This window comes from Pempheris klunzingeri, chromosome 20 (assembly GCF_042242105.1).
Source record: "Pempheris klunzingeri isolate RE-2024b chromosome 20, fPemKlu1.hap1, whole genome shotgun sequence".
In the NCBI taxonomy this organism is placed as follows: Eukaryota; Metazoa; Chordata; class Actinopteri; order Acropomatiformes; family Pempheridae; genus Pempheris; species Pempheris klunzingeri.
In genome coordinates this window covers 8,352,623-8,368,970 of record NC_092031.1, presented here as the reverse complement: position 1 = coordinate 8,368,970, position 16,348 = coordinate 8,352,623, and the positions used below count along the sequence as shown (strand labels likewise).

General features: G+C 39.9%; 2 protein-coding genes across 2 annotated transcripts in view; one reads left to right on the top strand and one right to left on the bottom strand.

Moving 5' to 3' along the window:
• Positions 1-8,307: 8,307 nt before the first annotated feature.
• star2 (steroidogenic acute regulatory protein 2) lies at positions 8,308-12,098 on the top strand. Its single transcript, XM_070851487.1, has 7 exons — positions 8,308-8,371; positions 8,507-8,614; positions 8,692-8,828; positions 8,949-9,107; positions 9,678-9,862; positions 10,696-10,789; positions 11,994-12,098. Exons 1-7 carry the CDS (start codon positions 8,308-8,310, stop codon positions 12,096-12,098), a joined length of 852 nt encoding a protein of 283 aa, XP_070707588.1.
• Positions 12,099-14,478: 2,380 nt separating this feature from the next.
• LOC139219574 (A disintegrin and metalloproteinase with thrombospondin motifs 14) overlaps positions 14,479-16,348 on the bottom strand; it is a 41,265-nt gene continuing 39,395 nt past the window's right edge. Inside the window, exons 21-23 of the mRNA XM_070851486.1 lie at positions 16,108-16,237; positions 15,126-15,233; positions 14,479-15,041 (exon numbers count right to left, since the gene is read on the bottom strand). Of these exons, the coding sequence (XP_070707587.1) occupies positions 14,479-15,041; positions 15,126-15,233; positions 16,108-16,237 (801 nt within the window). The remainder of the gene's footprint in view (positions 15,042-15,125; positions 15,234-16,107; positions 16,238-16,348) is intronic.

Sequence of the window (16,348 nt, the reverse complement as noted above, 5' to 3'; positions counted from 1 at the left end):
TGAGCTGAGTGAATACATTATATATATGCATGCAAAGCTGTTGTAGTCAGTAATGCCACTGAATGTTAGGTAGCATAAACGGTATGCATTGAGTTGCCATGGGAACATACAGTATATGCATACAGTTGTTGGTGCAGATAACCTGAGCCCCCTCCAGTCTTCCTCCTCATTTAGTTCAGGCAATATTGACACCAATACTTAAATTTTACACAACACATCATCCATAAAACATATAATATATCACCTTGTATACATGATTTCCAGCATTCCTCTTTTGAAGCTACAGCGTTGCTTTTTGCTGTAATGTTTATCTACTTTTTTTCATAGCTCACCATTATAATGATCTGCTCTCCTGAGCTGAAGTAGGCGGCACATGATCAGTACATATTGTGCAGTAGAGGACTCAATGATATGCCAAATTTATGGAAGCATAGCGCCTGAAGATGAAAACCTGGGTTAACAAAGAAAGCTGATAAACCTTAATATGATAAACAAGATTGGTGTTTGACAGTTTGTTGAATTAGTGAACACAAATAAAGCCTGCCTATGTTGAATGTTATGTTAATGTGGTAGTGCATAGAATTAAGACACAATTAACGGAGCACTGATCAGAATTTTTTATCTAATTTCAGGATTTTTTTCCTCATCATGCTATGTGTCGCTACCAGCTCGACTCTAGGGAACGTTGGTCTTTTAGTCCACCACTTTCATTTGGTCAAAAATGTTTCTACAGATATTCAGGTTCTGACCACACTTTTCAAAATCAATGACCTCCTCTCTCTCTCCTCCCTTAACTGTTTGGAGAACTCTCTTGATTTAGCCAAATTTCAAACGTGCAACCAAGCGTCACTGTGAACAAACCCCTAGCCAGTCTGGGTATTTGATGTGTTCCATCACAAGCACAGCTGATGCAACTAATGAGGCCCTTGATTGGTTGCATCAAGTGTGCTTCAGACAGACCTGATTTGCAAACGCGTGGCCTTATGAGGGATTCTATTCGGGGGGGTGAAAGTTTGTATATTTTGCCAAAAGACCTAATTTGCAATAAGGGTCTAATCATTTTGAGTACAAAGTGATACCTCTGAGACCAAAAGGTGCTCTTGGCAGTGTAGAAAATCTCCCTGCTCAACTCAACACATTCATATCACCACCAGCACAGATTAGCCTCCTTGCTTTGAAAAGAGTCCATGCTGGTGCGCAAGGGCAAACTCATCACTTACAGACAGGTTTGGGCTGTGAAATTATTTGAGCTTGAATTCATAAATAATGCATGCCCCCATATTAGCATGACTGTACTTTGGTGGTAGGTTTGCTCACTCACTCACTCACTCACCTCAGACTACAGTCTGATTCTCTAACAAATGAGTAATCCAACTTCATTGCACACAAGGATGGATTTGACAAAAATATTAATATGATCAGGTTACCTAATCACTAATCTGTAACTGACAGTATCAGGTTCTTTACAAAACTGACTCTGACCATCTGGCTAGTGCAGTTTAAAACAATGTAAATGTCACAAAAAAACATTATCAGTCCAGCTTGTATCATATGATTGTTTGTCTGATCTTATGAAACCAATTAACTCAGGTGTCTGTAAAATTTGATGGATGTTGTGATGTGACCCTCCTGAACAGAGCTTGAAGCTGGTGACAGTTAATTTGGAGTGCTGACACGTCGGGTGCGAAAGCAGATCAACGTATGGCAGAGCAAAGAGGTGAGGAGCAGTGAAGTCCGTGACAGCAAGAAAGGTAGGCAAGCAAGCTGGAGAGTCAGATATTTTCTTCACCATCATCATCATCATCATCAAGAGAGAGAGAGAGTATTTCAAGTGAAACATGTGGGTGTTTCACTTGTTTTGGGTGCTACCTGTTCTTAGATGTTTTGGAGCCAGTATGTAGGAGACATCAAAAAGCATCACCAAGTATTGTGGTGGGAAAGATGAAAAAGACCTACATAGTTGGAGAGCTGCAGCAGTTGGATTAAACCCACACCAAACACCATGAATGAGATTAGACAGCCAATGCCATTTCATTTATCAGTGAATGAAACTGTGTAAAATATTGAAAAATCTCATCCCAGCTAATGAAGGCAACATCAGAAGGATAATTGCTAAATCTCGTGTTTGCGTGTTCATTGTACAACAGATGGACCAACCTCATAGTCTCAAGCAGTGAAAGTTTAGTTTTGTCCCCTTTTTTCAGGAAAAGCATGAATGCTCTGAATTGGCATTAAAGAACAAAGAAGAATCCTTTACAAAACAGCTGTTTGTTTGAGAAAAATCACCTTTGGGCTGAGAGAGCACATGAAGGATCTGTACATTTTACCACAGTATTGCCACAGCTGCTCCATCTGACCACCCTCCAATAATAATCTATTTGAAAAGAGCATGAGCAATTCAATTAGACTCGATAACATCCTTATTTAGGCAGACAAAAACAAGCCCCACAGAATATGTACTTGCTCTGTACTCGCTAATAATTTTGGATGTGCTGCACAGCTTCCTGCTTTAAATGCATTAGCGTAAACATAGCAACTGAGAAATTAATTGCATATTATCTTCAAAGAATTCATGAGAGGTAAGCCACATCTATCAAAGGGGAAATAACACAAAAGAAAACAGGACCAGAGGTGACCAAAGTGAGATGACACAAAAGTGCGACAAACTTGCTGAACAGATGTAAAACATTTTTTGTTTTTACCAGTAACAAATAGAAATCAAACTCAATAATTCAAAGAAAAAAAAAACAATCCAATAAGCAACGTTAGGGCTTAGACACAGCAGGCTGAGCAAAAATATAAGGAAAGGAGTGCTGTGTGTGTTTTTCTCCTCTAATGCAAGCTGCAAACAACTGAAACAGCTTATTTCATTGGCCACTGAAGCTCAGTGGAAACAAGCTGTGAACACAATAGTGACCATGGTGGATATGGAACACTTCCTAGCCAACAGTTGCTTATTTAGTTATCCAGCAGCTACAGAGAAACAACACTCATTTTGAGTCGTGGCCACCAGACAAACCTAAGTCCAATATTCACTCTCATATCTCTTCTGAGGAAATATCTGGCTATTCACCTGCTTAATGCTCCACTGTGTTCATTCGTAAGTCCCTAACTGTGTCTGTTTGGTGATAAGGGAAAAACACCAGCGTAACAGAGGTTATGTGGATGTACTGGGTTCAGGGACCAGTTATAGAGGCATTAACGCAAAGGCACAAGAAAGGAAACTTGAGTGGAAGTGTGTCTTATATACTGTATGGTTGATGACGGAAAGTGGAAACAGGTGAGCAGGTAGGCGAGGCACTCAGGTAATTGGGACCGGTGGGAAAGTCTGAAAACATCTGGTGGATGGAAGTGGGAATGTGGTTGAGGGGAGGATTTGGAGTACAGACTCGCTGGAAATGAGCAAGCCTTCTTTTTTGTTTCAAAACATTTCTAAAAATCGTAATGGTAAATTTGCATATGTGCTGTGCAAGATTGGAAGGCTTGACAGCAGTACCGTAACAACTTAAATCAGGATGGTGTGTCTTAGCAAAGGGTCAGCTGGCCTAATTATCTTAAAGGAAAATTGCACTATGTTTTCTGTGGCTGTCATGTCAGTGTTGATGGTAATTGTTGTCAATTGAAGCAATAAATACCTCAGTGCATGCCATATTGACTGAGAAAGCTGAGTTCTCTTGCTCTCTCTTGCAAAATCTGATGTTCTTCCTGCACCGGCGATCTCATTTAAAATGTACAGTTGGTGGCCATGAATAACTATTTCAGCTTCCTTATTCTCTTCACAACAGCTAAAATGTCACTACATGACTAAAGAAATGCAGTGGAGAGAGGCCGAAGCTGTGGCTGCTTTAGCTGTGCAAGAAGATATCAGAACCTGAGCTACAAAGAGAAAACTGTGGCTGCTTTAAATTGCCCTCTGATGCCCACCGCACTCAATTTCAGCCCGGGCAGTTTTTGCTGGATGCTGTGACCATCGCCAACCATAAAAGAGTCTGCACGCAAAGTAACCTGATGAATGAAGCCACTGCCAGCATGGGCCAGAGAGCTCAGCTTTCTCAGTCGATGTAGCAAACACTGGGGTATTTATGGCTTCAACTGACGACATTTACAATCAGCACATCACAACACAAATTTTAAAGCTGTGCAATTGAGAAAGGTAAGTTTGTGAAATCATTGAGGTGTAAAATGTAAGAAAGTAGTCACAATTGGTTTGAGCAATGGGCAAAAGCATTTGTTTTTATTGTATTTCATCCACGAATATATTAAGGTTTGGTAGCACAACTGTGAAATATCTGGTAACCAGCCAGGAGGAGACCACTGCAGCTCAGTATTTCTCCATTTTGTCAGTGATTGACTTTGAAAATAGTTTTTGTTGAGATATAATAGAGAAGACAGCACAGCAGATCGTGTGACTGCAGACACTGAATCTGCCTCTGTCTGTGCTTTCATGTCACAAGAGACAAATAACCCCAAACTTGATTATCAGCCCTATCATTTATATCACTTTCCAACACATTAACATGAAACTCAGTCCTAGATATTACATTAATATATCCTCCTAGGGAGTCCTAAGGAGGTGCTCAGGCTAGATGGTGGGTGTACAAGGTGACACGGGATTCGCATCTTGAGGCAACAAAAGTAGACTACTTTGGTTAAGGAAAAGAAAAGATCGTGGTTACATTTTTTGTCCATATGGTAAACACATGGTGTCTCATTCTTCAAGGCACTTTGGACTTCTTCTGTATGGGGCTAAGATGGTAAGCATGTTGAGCATTACCTGTCAACAGTCTCGCTGTGAGCATGTCAGCATGTTTACATTAGCATTTAGTCTCAAGAGCAGCCTCACAGTAAACTGCTACAAGGTCATAATGGTTCTACGCGACGGATGTATTATTTATCAAATAATAAGAACAAATTTGATCTGTAGTCATGAAAAGATTATTGATTATTAGCAATAAAAACATGTCTTGTGATAGATAGATCAGATAGATGTGACTACGCATGAAGTATACATTTTTAACATTCAAACAATGAGCAGACAGAGGAGCGGTCAATTTAGCCCAAACAAATCATTACCAAACTTAACAAACTTGCTCAGTGGCCTGATTCAGCCCTAAAGTAAGTCTGAAACCTACTTGTCTTTCCACACACAGCGCATCAGTTGTTAGTTGTCCATTTTGACAGAGCTTAGACTGAGAAAAACCTTGACAAGATCCACACCAAGTCAAAACATTGTGTCAGTGCAAAGGACTCAAGACAGGAAGACCTGCTGCTACCTGCTGAGAAGACACACTGTGTTCACTCTGGAGACACAGACGCACTTCTTTCCTTGCTTTGCATCATCTCCTGTCTAACTTTTCGCTCTACACACTTACTTTGGGTGGGGAGGTACCTATCTGTACTTACTTTCTAATTGTTGTCGTAAGTGTTTCTCTTCTTGTTTTTATTATGCTTCTATTTTACTGCTATAACTGCTGTAACCTTCTCTCAGCGTTTCTGTTCATGTAACGAGAGAGAGAGAGCGCTGATGATGCTGTGAGCAATGAAGAAACACAATGTTCTAAAGTAAGTAGCTGATTCTCTGCTGAACCCTCTTGACTTCTCGGGTCAACACTGGTCCATTGATTGCTCACAGAATATATAGCAAAAATGGAGAAGATGTATCTACCACGTTGCTTATTTACCACAGGTCTGCAACAACCGCAACTTCCAGAAAATCTGAGACGTGTCTTAGCTTACGGTTTAAATTTATTCTATTCTGTCACTTCTTACAACATTTTCTTTTCTTTTCTGTTAATTTTCTCTCATTTATTCTGCTGTTTTATTCATAGTTTGTTGTCTAAAACACTTTGAATGACCCTGTTCTAAGTACAACACAAAAAGTTGCCTCAATTTGTGTTCAAGAAAATGTCTTATGTCATGAGGTGCACATTGGGGCTCTAAGTGTTACCTTTCATGCCACTGAATATATTCTGTGAATTTTGCAATGAAGTGAACTGAATTTCCAGGATTGCATAACACTTTATTCGCATTATTTGGATGAGACACACTTTGGTGCCACTGTAGATTTGCATTTTCATCACACACTCATGACTAATAAGTTCGTGCTGAGCATCCGAGTGGCTTCGGACACCAGAGGTATCTCCTTGCTATCCACAAATAAGTCCTTGCTATGCTTCTATCCCCAGTGGCGTGACCTCAGTTTGAGGTTTGCTGCCCTGGTCAGCAGGTGAAGTTCAGCATTCGCGTCACAAATCCTTCCCACAAGGACACCTGTTGGCTCTGGGCGATAAGAGGCAGCTGTTTTCTGGTGCCCTATCAGCAGGACTTCAGCATTGAGAAGAGAGGGCGGCACTTGGCCCTCTACCAAATATTTTACAGATATGACAGTAAGCCCCCTTTGCACACACATGCAGGCACACACACACACACACACACACACACACACACACACAAACACAGAGATCCCTATAATACCTCGTACCATACCAGGTCAAAGAGGTGGAGCCCCTGCAAAGTGAGAGGACAGAGATGAAGGTCAGTTTCTGTTCCACATTCCAAAGACGTACAAGTCAGGTGGATGACAGATTCTTGGTTCACCCTGATAGAGCTTGGTGAATGAATGAATGAATGAATCATTTAAATCATAAGGAAAACATGAACTATTGTAACTGGAGTCATAATTCATGTAAACATAATAACTATCACAAAAAGGAGTTGAGTAAATGAATGAATGCACACATGAATAAGTGAATGATTTAATGAAATCATAAAGCATTTTGAAATAATAATTCCCAAAGATAGACCACAATGGGAATGTGTAAGCTTAGTGAAGAATGATTGAATCCATTTACACAGTTGTAACTAGCAACTAAGACAATGATCTCCAGAGGGGAAAAAAGAGTCACTTTAGAGATCCATGCATAGATGAATGAGTGGATGGATGCATGAAAACACAAATTAGTGTATAAGGATTCAATTAGATTAAATTAGAACCATTTTCTCCAGGGCTCATACTTCACACAGATATGGTCACTAGCCAATACCCTTAAAAGTATTCGCAGAGCATGAGATGAGATGAATGAATGAATAATTGAATATATGAAATCATAAACAATTATTGTGCCTAGGGAATGTTCTTTACACAGACATCATTACTAGCTAGTGACCTGAAAAGAGGTCAGCTCAAAGTAAATGAATTAAAGAATTAACGAATGACTGGAGATGTGAACCTATACCTTGTCTGGGGGTCAGTTGAACCTGAGCCACTGCTATGAAAAGAAAACAGTACAGATGAATGAATGACAGAATGAATGAATTAAATTAAATGAACACTATTATTGTGTTTTAAGATCATACTTTCATAAATATTGTAACTAGCCTTTATTCTGAGGAGGATTCTGTTCAGAATGCATAAACAAACAAATAAATGTAAGTGATAAAATAAAATGAATGTGGTTTATCATTATTCACACAGACATGGTAACCAGCAAACACGTGTTCTCTGATCTCTCTGAGCCACTCATGCATATCTTGTTGGCAAATAGTCCTCATTAGCACTGGGGAAGAAAGGATGAAGGAAATGATCAGATCATACCCCCTCCCCTGACCACCATCTTATTTCCTCAGGGTCAATTGAACAGAACTGAGCTAATGGTGCAGCCTGCATGACATTAATGATCTCTATCTACAAACCCTCTGACATGTCAACTGTAATTATCATTAGAATGGAAATTATTTTATTCTACCGCACAACCTATGACTCCAGTATTTGATTAAATCCTTATAAAGCAGTGCAAATATTAGAGCATTTGCATCTTTTCACATTATCAACTGATGGTTTATCAGTGTGACATTCAGTGGTTAATGTTTCTGTTATTCAGGGTCACATTTCAGGGATCTTTAAAATAATAATTTCCTGTTATGGAGGTTATGTGCCACTGATTTAGAATGATTTATTTCTTCCATGCCATAAGTCTTGCATGTGCCCAAACAAATATCTAATATGGTTTGATATTGACAGATTAGATTAGATTAGATTAGATTAGATTCAACTTTATTGCACACAGTAAGTAATAGTACAACAGAGCGCAGTTTAGCATCTAACCACGTAGTTAAAAAGGTAGAATGTGTGGATATACGTCAGGTTTTAGTTAATAAAATTCTTGTCAGGTTTGGCCTTCAGAAGAGGATTCAGAAGAGGTCCTATCTTTTTCTCTGGCCCTTATCTCAATGGAGCGTCCTTCACACCCCATATAAAGACCAGAGACACATTCTCTCACTTTGCTGTCACTGCTGAAGACAGACAACATGCTGCCAGCTGTTGTAAAGCTCTGCTGTGGAATCTCCTACCCACATCTGAGGAGTATGGCAGGTAAAAACTATTTGACTCTATGATGAACTATAAATAATCTGAAGGAAAGATTTCATGCTAATTCTGCTTTTTGGGTAAGAATACTAAGTTTTTTGTTTTTTTGTTTGTTTGTTTTTTACTTGATTGATAACGTAGGACTTCAACGCACAGCTGTGGCAGTGATAGGCCAGGAGATCACACACCTGCAGAGATGGGGACAGATCCAATATCACATGAGAGCACATGCTGGATTTAAGTACAATGGTAAAACAAAAACATAATTCTGTTGGTTTCATTATGAGTGTAGTTGTTGAAAGATAACAAGAAAAAATGTTTTTTAGAGCCCAAACCTGAAGATATAAAGCCTGTGCCATCACCAGAGGATCAGCTGTTCTATGTACAACAAGGCCAAGAAGCAATGAGGAAGGCTCTCAGCGTGTTGGATGACAAAGACGAGTGGAAGGTCGAGATCACGGAGGTAACATTTGATTGAGAGAAAGTCCAGTCCTTACTTCTGGTTGATTCTGTGATTTCCAAACACTGAAATAGGCTGAACCAAAGTGACCACTGTTCTGCTATGTTTGTTGCTGCTTTTTAGAGCAACGGGGATGTGATCTGTAGCAAAGTGATACCAGGGGCCCGGAGGGTCTTCAGGCTGGATGCGGTCTTAGATGGCAGCGTAGATGAACTCTATGACATCCTGTTTGTCAGAGTGGAGGAGATGCACCAGTGGAACCCGAGCATACAGCATATCAAAGTGAGCTGCTGCCCTTTCAACAACTCACACATGGCTCCATAATTTGATATTTCATCAATTGTGAAACAGGTTATAGAAATATTGTCTTTTAATTCTACTTTATATAATGTTAGTTTAACCAGGAGTGACATTTCAAGGGATACCTTGCAAAGACAGTCAGCAGTACAAATAAAACATCATAGTTAAGGACAGAAAAACCAAAATACAGCATAGTGAACTCAGATTTTACACAAGAATGATTCTTGAATTAATTTCATGTCGCTCTGCAAAAGATTCCATGCTAAAGGTGAATACAGAATACACAAATGACCTATTTCCAATTTCCATTCAGACTTTTGGAACAGTTCTGAAAATGCAGAGAGTTTAAGAGTTGTTTTTTTTTTAGTTTACAAACTATATAAGACTTCTTTTTGCTTCATGAAGGTACTTCATGTCTGCACGTTTCTGCTTCTCGCAATAATTCATTCATGTCATGGTATTTATTTGCAGCAAGAAATGTATTCTCACATTGCACATAGCCCTGCACTGCTTTGCAAACCAAATGCGATGTTTGTGTTTCTTGACCTGTAGGTTCTGAAGCATGTTGGACTTGAAACTATTGTCACTCACGAGGTTTCAGCCGAGACAGCAGGAAATCTGATTGGCCAAAGGGATTTCCTGAGTGTCAGACACAGTTGCAAACAAAAGTCCAGCGTTTATCTTGGAGGAGCAACAATTCAGCTGGAGTCCTTCCCACCTCAGGCAGGCTTTGTGAGGTACAGTGGTATCATGACAACTGGCTTTCAACTGTACATTAATCCTCATGTGTTCAAACATAACGTGCATAACAGCTTCATAAACTTCCTCCCATTGTATACAAAGTCCGAGTAGAGTATTATCAGTGGTCCAGGTGGAAAGATGCCTTAACAAACAGAAAAAGTTTTTTTTATTCTACTCTGACAATCAATGTGGCAATATGCAGCACCAGCTAATATCAGAGGCCTTACATGGCTGCTGTCATATCTCATATGTGTGACATAAAAATGCTTTATTAGACGGATTAGAGGATTTTGCAGAAAAGCTAGAGGAAAAGCCATCATATTTAAATTGACACATACCAGAGTAAATGTTGCAAACGCCTGCAGTCTGCAGAGGGCACAGCGCTGCTTTGAGCTAAATGCTAACTTCAACTCACAATGACAATGCTGCCATGGTGATGTTTAGCAAGACCAATGCATACCGTGTTCTCAAGCAGACATTTGATCAAAGTAATTGGACAAGTTTAAATGCTGACCTGATGGTAGTGCTACACGAAAAGTTCAGGGATCATCAATTTGAATTCATCCTGCGGGGCACATAAATGGCTTTACAAAATGTCACGTCAATCAGCTAATAGTTATTGAGACATCTGAGTCTTCACAAACCTGGACCAACATTATCATCCCTGGAGTCATGCTGCAAGCAATGTGATAATAGGCCCCAGTAAATTTGAATTACTTTCTATATGTTAACACAAGAGAGCAGATAGCAGTTTGTGGATGTTCTCATTTGGAAATAAGAATATTGGTTGAATAATCATGATTTAATTTATTTGGTTTCACGTACACAGAGCAGAGGACGGACCAACCTGCATCATCATTCAGGCTCTGGATGAGGATACAAGAAAAAGTCACTTCACATGGCTTCTCAATATGGACGTAAAGGTAAATTCATATGTATTTTCCATTTTATGAACAGTGAAAAGCATCTCCAGACTTCACTGTGTGCAGTATTCATTTAGTGTGATAAATATGTGTAATAAATTAATATTGCACAGATGGGAGTGTGCAGGTGTATTTCCAGTGGCTCCAGCACCTCCGCTAAGCTTTCATCAGTGATTAGATCAGTAGATTAGTTGTTCAGTAATTAGATTGGCCATTTTCTGCTGTGTGCAATAAATAAACAACTTAAAAACAAAACAATACGACAACCAATCCATCTGTGTCAATGAAGCAGTATATTAAAATGAGTTCCAATATCGTGGATTCACCTCTGTAGAAATGTTTGCAATTATATTCATTCTCTTTGTTAATATTGTCCCAAGATCAACAGCACAATGCTAATCAGGCAGGGATCACACTGACTGCTCCTTTCTCTCACTACTACCACAGATTTCACTCTTGACCTACAAAATAGTTGTCCACAATTTTACAAATTAAAATTCAGTTTACTCGTCATGATAAGTAGCTATCATCCTGTGAAAACATAAAATGGAAGTGGACACATAGTGGATAGGGAGGTTAAAATCAAAAGCACTATTGAGTTGCATTATGGGAAATATAGGATCCAGCATTTTTGGAAATGGACCCATTCTTGGCACAAAAAAAAATCAGGATATCTTTACCTCTGCTGCTTTGATTTAAAAACAAAAATCTGTCTCTGTGTCCCTCAACTTTATGGAAGTGCAATATTAAATTATTGGAGTAACCCCTTTGAATCAAAATCCACTTACTAGCTTTTTCTGGCACTGCCAGAAGCCCTTGGTCTTTCTCAGCTAAGGACTAACGAGTGACGACTGACAAAACTCCATTTGCTATTGAAGGCTATAAAGCGGTTGAAAGCTAAGGAAAATGCAACTAAAAATTGAGTCTCAGTTAACATTATTTTGTGAAACTGTTTTCTATATTTTCATTCTTGATTTTTAATTTCATTTGGTTCCAGCCTCCCCGTGACCCTTAAGGATAAGCTGCATAGACAATGGATGGGTGGATGGATATAACTGGTTTTTTTTTGTAGTACTGCATACTTTCTTATATTTTCATAACAACAGTACATATTAATTGTACAGCAGCAGGCCAGCTAGCTGATACTCACCATCTTTTGCTTACCAGGACTGCCTGGATCTAACAAAGATTATGTTCTTCTCAGGGGTGGCTGCCCAAGTCCATTGTCAATCAGGCTTTGCCCCGAGCACAGCTGGATTTCACCAGACATCTCCGCAGACGTCTCACAGCAAGCGCCACCTTGGGCTGACTGAGTCTGTGTGACACCCACATCACAGCAGCACCCTGTCATCACTCAGGGGAAGACTGAGAGACGGAGGCTCGGTACAGCCCAGCTGCTCAGCAGACTGCCCTTTCAGCGAGAGCTGAAGTGCTGCCTGGAGGAGACGCTGAGCTCCAACAATGCAGAGCAGAGCTGGCAGAGACCAGTGTTGGCAGCCCAGTGTCAAACTGGCAGGAGGAAGTTGGCTTATAATAGGAATTAATGCCACAGTGTGCCACTCAAACCTCATTAAGATTACCCAATTAGGAGTCATTACTTGTCCGTTGACACATGACGAACTGAAACGAGTCCCTGCATAAGACTGGACAAAAATAAAAAAGTGATTGAATGTGCCTATTTTGCCTGATTCATTTTCATGCATCGCACTGCAAAAATATTTTGAATATCACATTAATAGCATGACTACATAACAGGTGCCTCTAAATATGACTAAATTAGTCTGCGAATTAAAGGTTACAGTAATCACAGTAGCTTTTACAAATTTTCCTTCACGCAGTCGCACATCTCCTCCTCTAAATAAAAAAGCCAAGTACGTAACTAAAACAGCGAATGGAGGTTAAATGGTTGAATATGGAACAGAGCAGTAACAGGAATCTCAATTCTTTCAAATGTGTTTTACTTTGTTCTCCATACCACTTAAAAATTCAATAAATATTAACATTTAAAGCTTTCATTCACGTACGTATATACAAGAACTATACAATAAACATAATGATGTTATGAACTGCAATGCAGGAATGGTGTAACAGTATTGACCAACCACAGTCTGCAGACTTACAGCATCGCCTGTATTTTCCAATTGCAACATACTTTCCATTCTATTCCTGTTTGTTAATTTCTTTTCATAACTTGAAATTTACACTATATACATTATTATCTGTAAAATATATCAGTTACAAAAAATAACATAATGAGTTTTTTTTTTCTTAAATCTTTTTGTTTTTAAAGCGTAAGTGACTGACTTCCACAAAGGCAGACAGAGGCACGTTACAGTGGGGTTGGCTTACAAACAGTCATGATTTCTTACCAGTGAGGATGATCACCAGTACGTTGGATTACGGAACAAACAAAAACAAAAGAGCACCGGGGACAGAGAAGCTGTGAAGCTCCCTGCCAGGAGTGATGGCTATGGAGACTGGAGTGTGCCACTGGAAAAATTACAGACTCAACAGGTGTTACATGAGAATCAGTTTCAAAGGGATTCATTACTTTTGCATTTAAGTGCCATTTTCGGAAATATGCATAAACGCTTTCTTGCTCAAAATTAAAAGATGAGATCATTACCACTCTTATGTCTGTGAAGGAATATGTCCAACACTAAAATATTCACTGCATCCAGTTTGTGAAGAAATTGCTACTAGCACAGAAATCCCTAAAACCAAAAACTGTTAGTGATAATTAGTGAGCTTTAACTAACGGCCTCTCCCTGCCTCAGGTCTTTATGCTAAGCTAACAGCCTTCTGGCTTTACCTCCATAGCTGAGGGGCATCGACCTCCTCATCTAACTCTGAGCAAGGAAGCGCAACAAGCTTTAAACGTGCTTTTGAAGTTAGCTTGAGCAGTGAGTCATTTTTCAGCCGCACACTGTTCACACATCTTTAAATGTGAGAGCTGTGTTTAAACGAGAGCAATCACGAGATGGAAGCTGTTGCAGTCAATGAATTGTGAGACAACAATAAATGGGATTTAAACAAATTTGAAAGCTTTTTAAAAATTGCTTTGAAATTCCATTTTGAAATTATATTAACTCTTAAAACTGAATAAGAAAATAAGATTATTAATCCGCAAATGTACTTTGGATCATTAAATTGTATATATTTTAATTATGGATATAATAATCGATTACAATTGAGCACTGGTAAGATTCATAATCGTTTCTGGTGGCACGCTCTAGTCTCCAAAGCTGAAACATGGCCTTTGACCTCTCCTCACATGTTCACAATACAAGTTCAATAGTAGTTCTAATGCACTTGAAAAAACAGGCTTACACAACTGTACACAGATAAAAACATGAATGTAGCAATGCAGTCATCACATTTTGAACACGTCTTGTAGTCGTTTTAGTTTACAGCACCTGACAACATTTTTTTTTCTTCCGTTTCATATTTGAAGCACAGAGGGCAGAGCGATGCTGCACACGGATCACTCTGGAGTTTTGATGAGGTAACCATCTCTGGTCTGGTCTAAGTTCACTGGCATGGAAAAAAGAAATCTTTGTAAAAAAAAAAAAAAAAAAAAAAGAAAGAAAATATCTGCAGCAAGACTGCGAGTCTATCAGATGCTGCAAGGGTGAGCTGATGTATGAGACAGTCTCACTGAGCAGCACGTTCACAACATCGCTCACTTTTCATTTCTGAGCTGACAGGGTTCTGTGACTCGAGTCCCTCTCGGATCCTAAATTGTCCCTTCTTGACCTGGCAGCGACTGGGCCTAAAGTGCTGTTTGGACTGTGCTCTTTAGCGGCACCTCCACTGGAGTCTGCTGTGGGCCGTGGAGGCCCCGGAGGTAGAAGAGGCCCCGGGTCTGAGTCTCCTTTCCCAGCTGAGAGGAAGGAGTTGCTGGTGGGACCCTGGGGCAGAGCAGCACCCACGGATGGCGAGGCTTCGGCGGCGGCAGCGGTGGTTGGCACCAGGGCAGTGGAGCGAAGCCGTCTGCCGATGGCTTTAGTGGTTTGTGGCGGGTTTTGGGTCGTAGCAGGTGGAGGAGCCTTGGGTGATGCGGGGTGAGCGGGTGAGGAGGTCTGTGGTTCAGCTGAAACTGCTGGGGTGTTTCGGAGGTCATGAGTGTATGTTTCAAGATCTTTCTTGTTGCAAGACTCACAACAAAGTTTATTGTATCCAGGGATGGAACAATAACGTGCAAGAACCTCCATTTGACAGAAAATCGATTTGTCCCCTAGACATGGCTCATCTAGCAATAACAGGAGAGAGGACATCACTAAAAGCATGACGAAAAAAACATTCAATCTCTGAAACAAATTACATATTGACTTACTTGAAGAGATTTTATGGACAGGGTTTTCAGGAGCCCTTTGGTGTACAGCTTCGTCTTTTATTGTGGAGTTTTCCAACGTTTCAATGGTGAGAGAAGACATTAGCTGTCCTGGAGTGGATGACAAAATTAGGCAAAAAAGCACCCATGAAACCAATGATTAGCTCTTGACAGCCTCTTGCTACTGTAAGCCGTGTTGTTAGAAAGCTATGATAGAGCCTGATGCTATTAGAGAATGCAGGGTACAACCTGGACCTTTTCGTATTTTCGACAAAAACACTCAATTTTCCACTCACTGCCTGTGCAGGGAAATGAAAAAACTTGATGGCTCCCAACATGAACAACATGACAAAAGCTGCAGGAGGATGCAGAAATGTTTTGACACAGAAGCTGAAATATCTTTAATTTTAGACAGTTTCCTTTAGCTATTCAGACGGGCCTTGGTGTGTAATAGGGACCAAGTCGAGTGAGATCAGCTGCTATGTGACAGTCACATAACTTTTGGTGATTTGAGCCCACGCTTTGGGACTGTTGCACCAATTTCTTGACATAGCTGACATAGGTAAGTTCATAGACATGTTACATTTGCATTTCTACTGACTGAAGTCTGCTCGGTTACATGAGGTAATTATCATGTGAGAAAACCAAACCATATGTTCAGTTTGAGGGGGCTGTGAGACAATGTCAAAGTCAGAAAAAACATCATTAAAGAGTATCTGCTTTGTGAAGTATCCTTATTTGGCCTTGCTTCTTCTCCCAGAGGATTATGATTAAATGTGCGTGATGTAGCAGACAAATCTTTGTTCAACTTCTTTATAGTCTTTCTGCATTCATCACGAAAAGGGAATTACTTTATTATGCAGTGACAGTCTTTAACAGACTATGAAGGACAGATGAAGGACAGATGGCAACCGGTGAATATTGGATAATATAATATAATATATATTGCTTATATATTACGTGTATGTGTGTACGTGTATCTCACCTGGACAAGAACTTAGTTTACAAATGAGGACTGTTTCTGGCTTCTCGCCCTCACATTCTCCGATGGTGTTGTCACTGGCCTTGCAAACCACCTGCCTTTGCTGAATCCCTTCGCCACAGGACACCGAACACTGCCACACCACCACCAACACACACACACACACACACACACACAAACACACACATACAAATACACAGACGCATACAAGTTAAGTTACAGGAAACCTGTTGACTTACATATT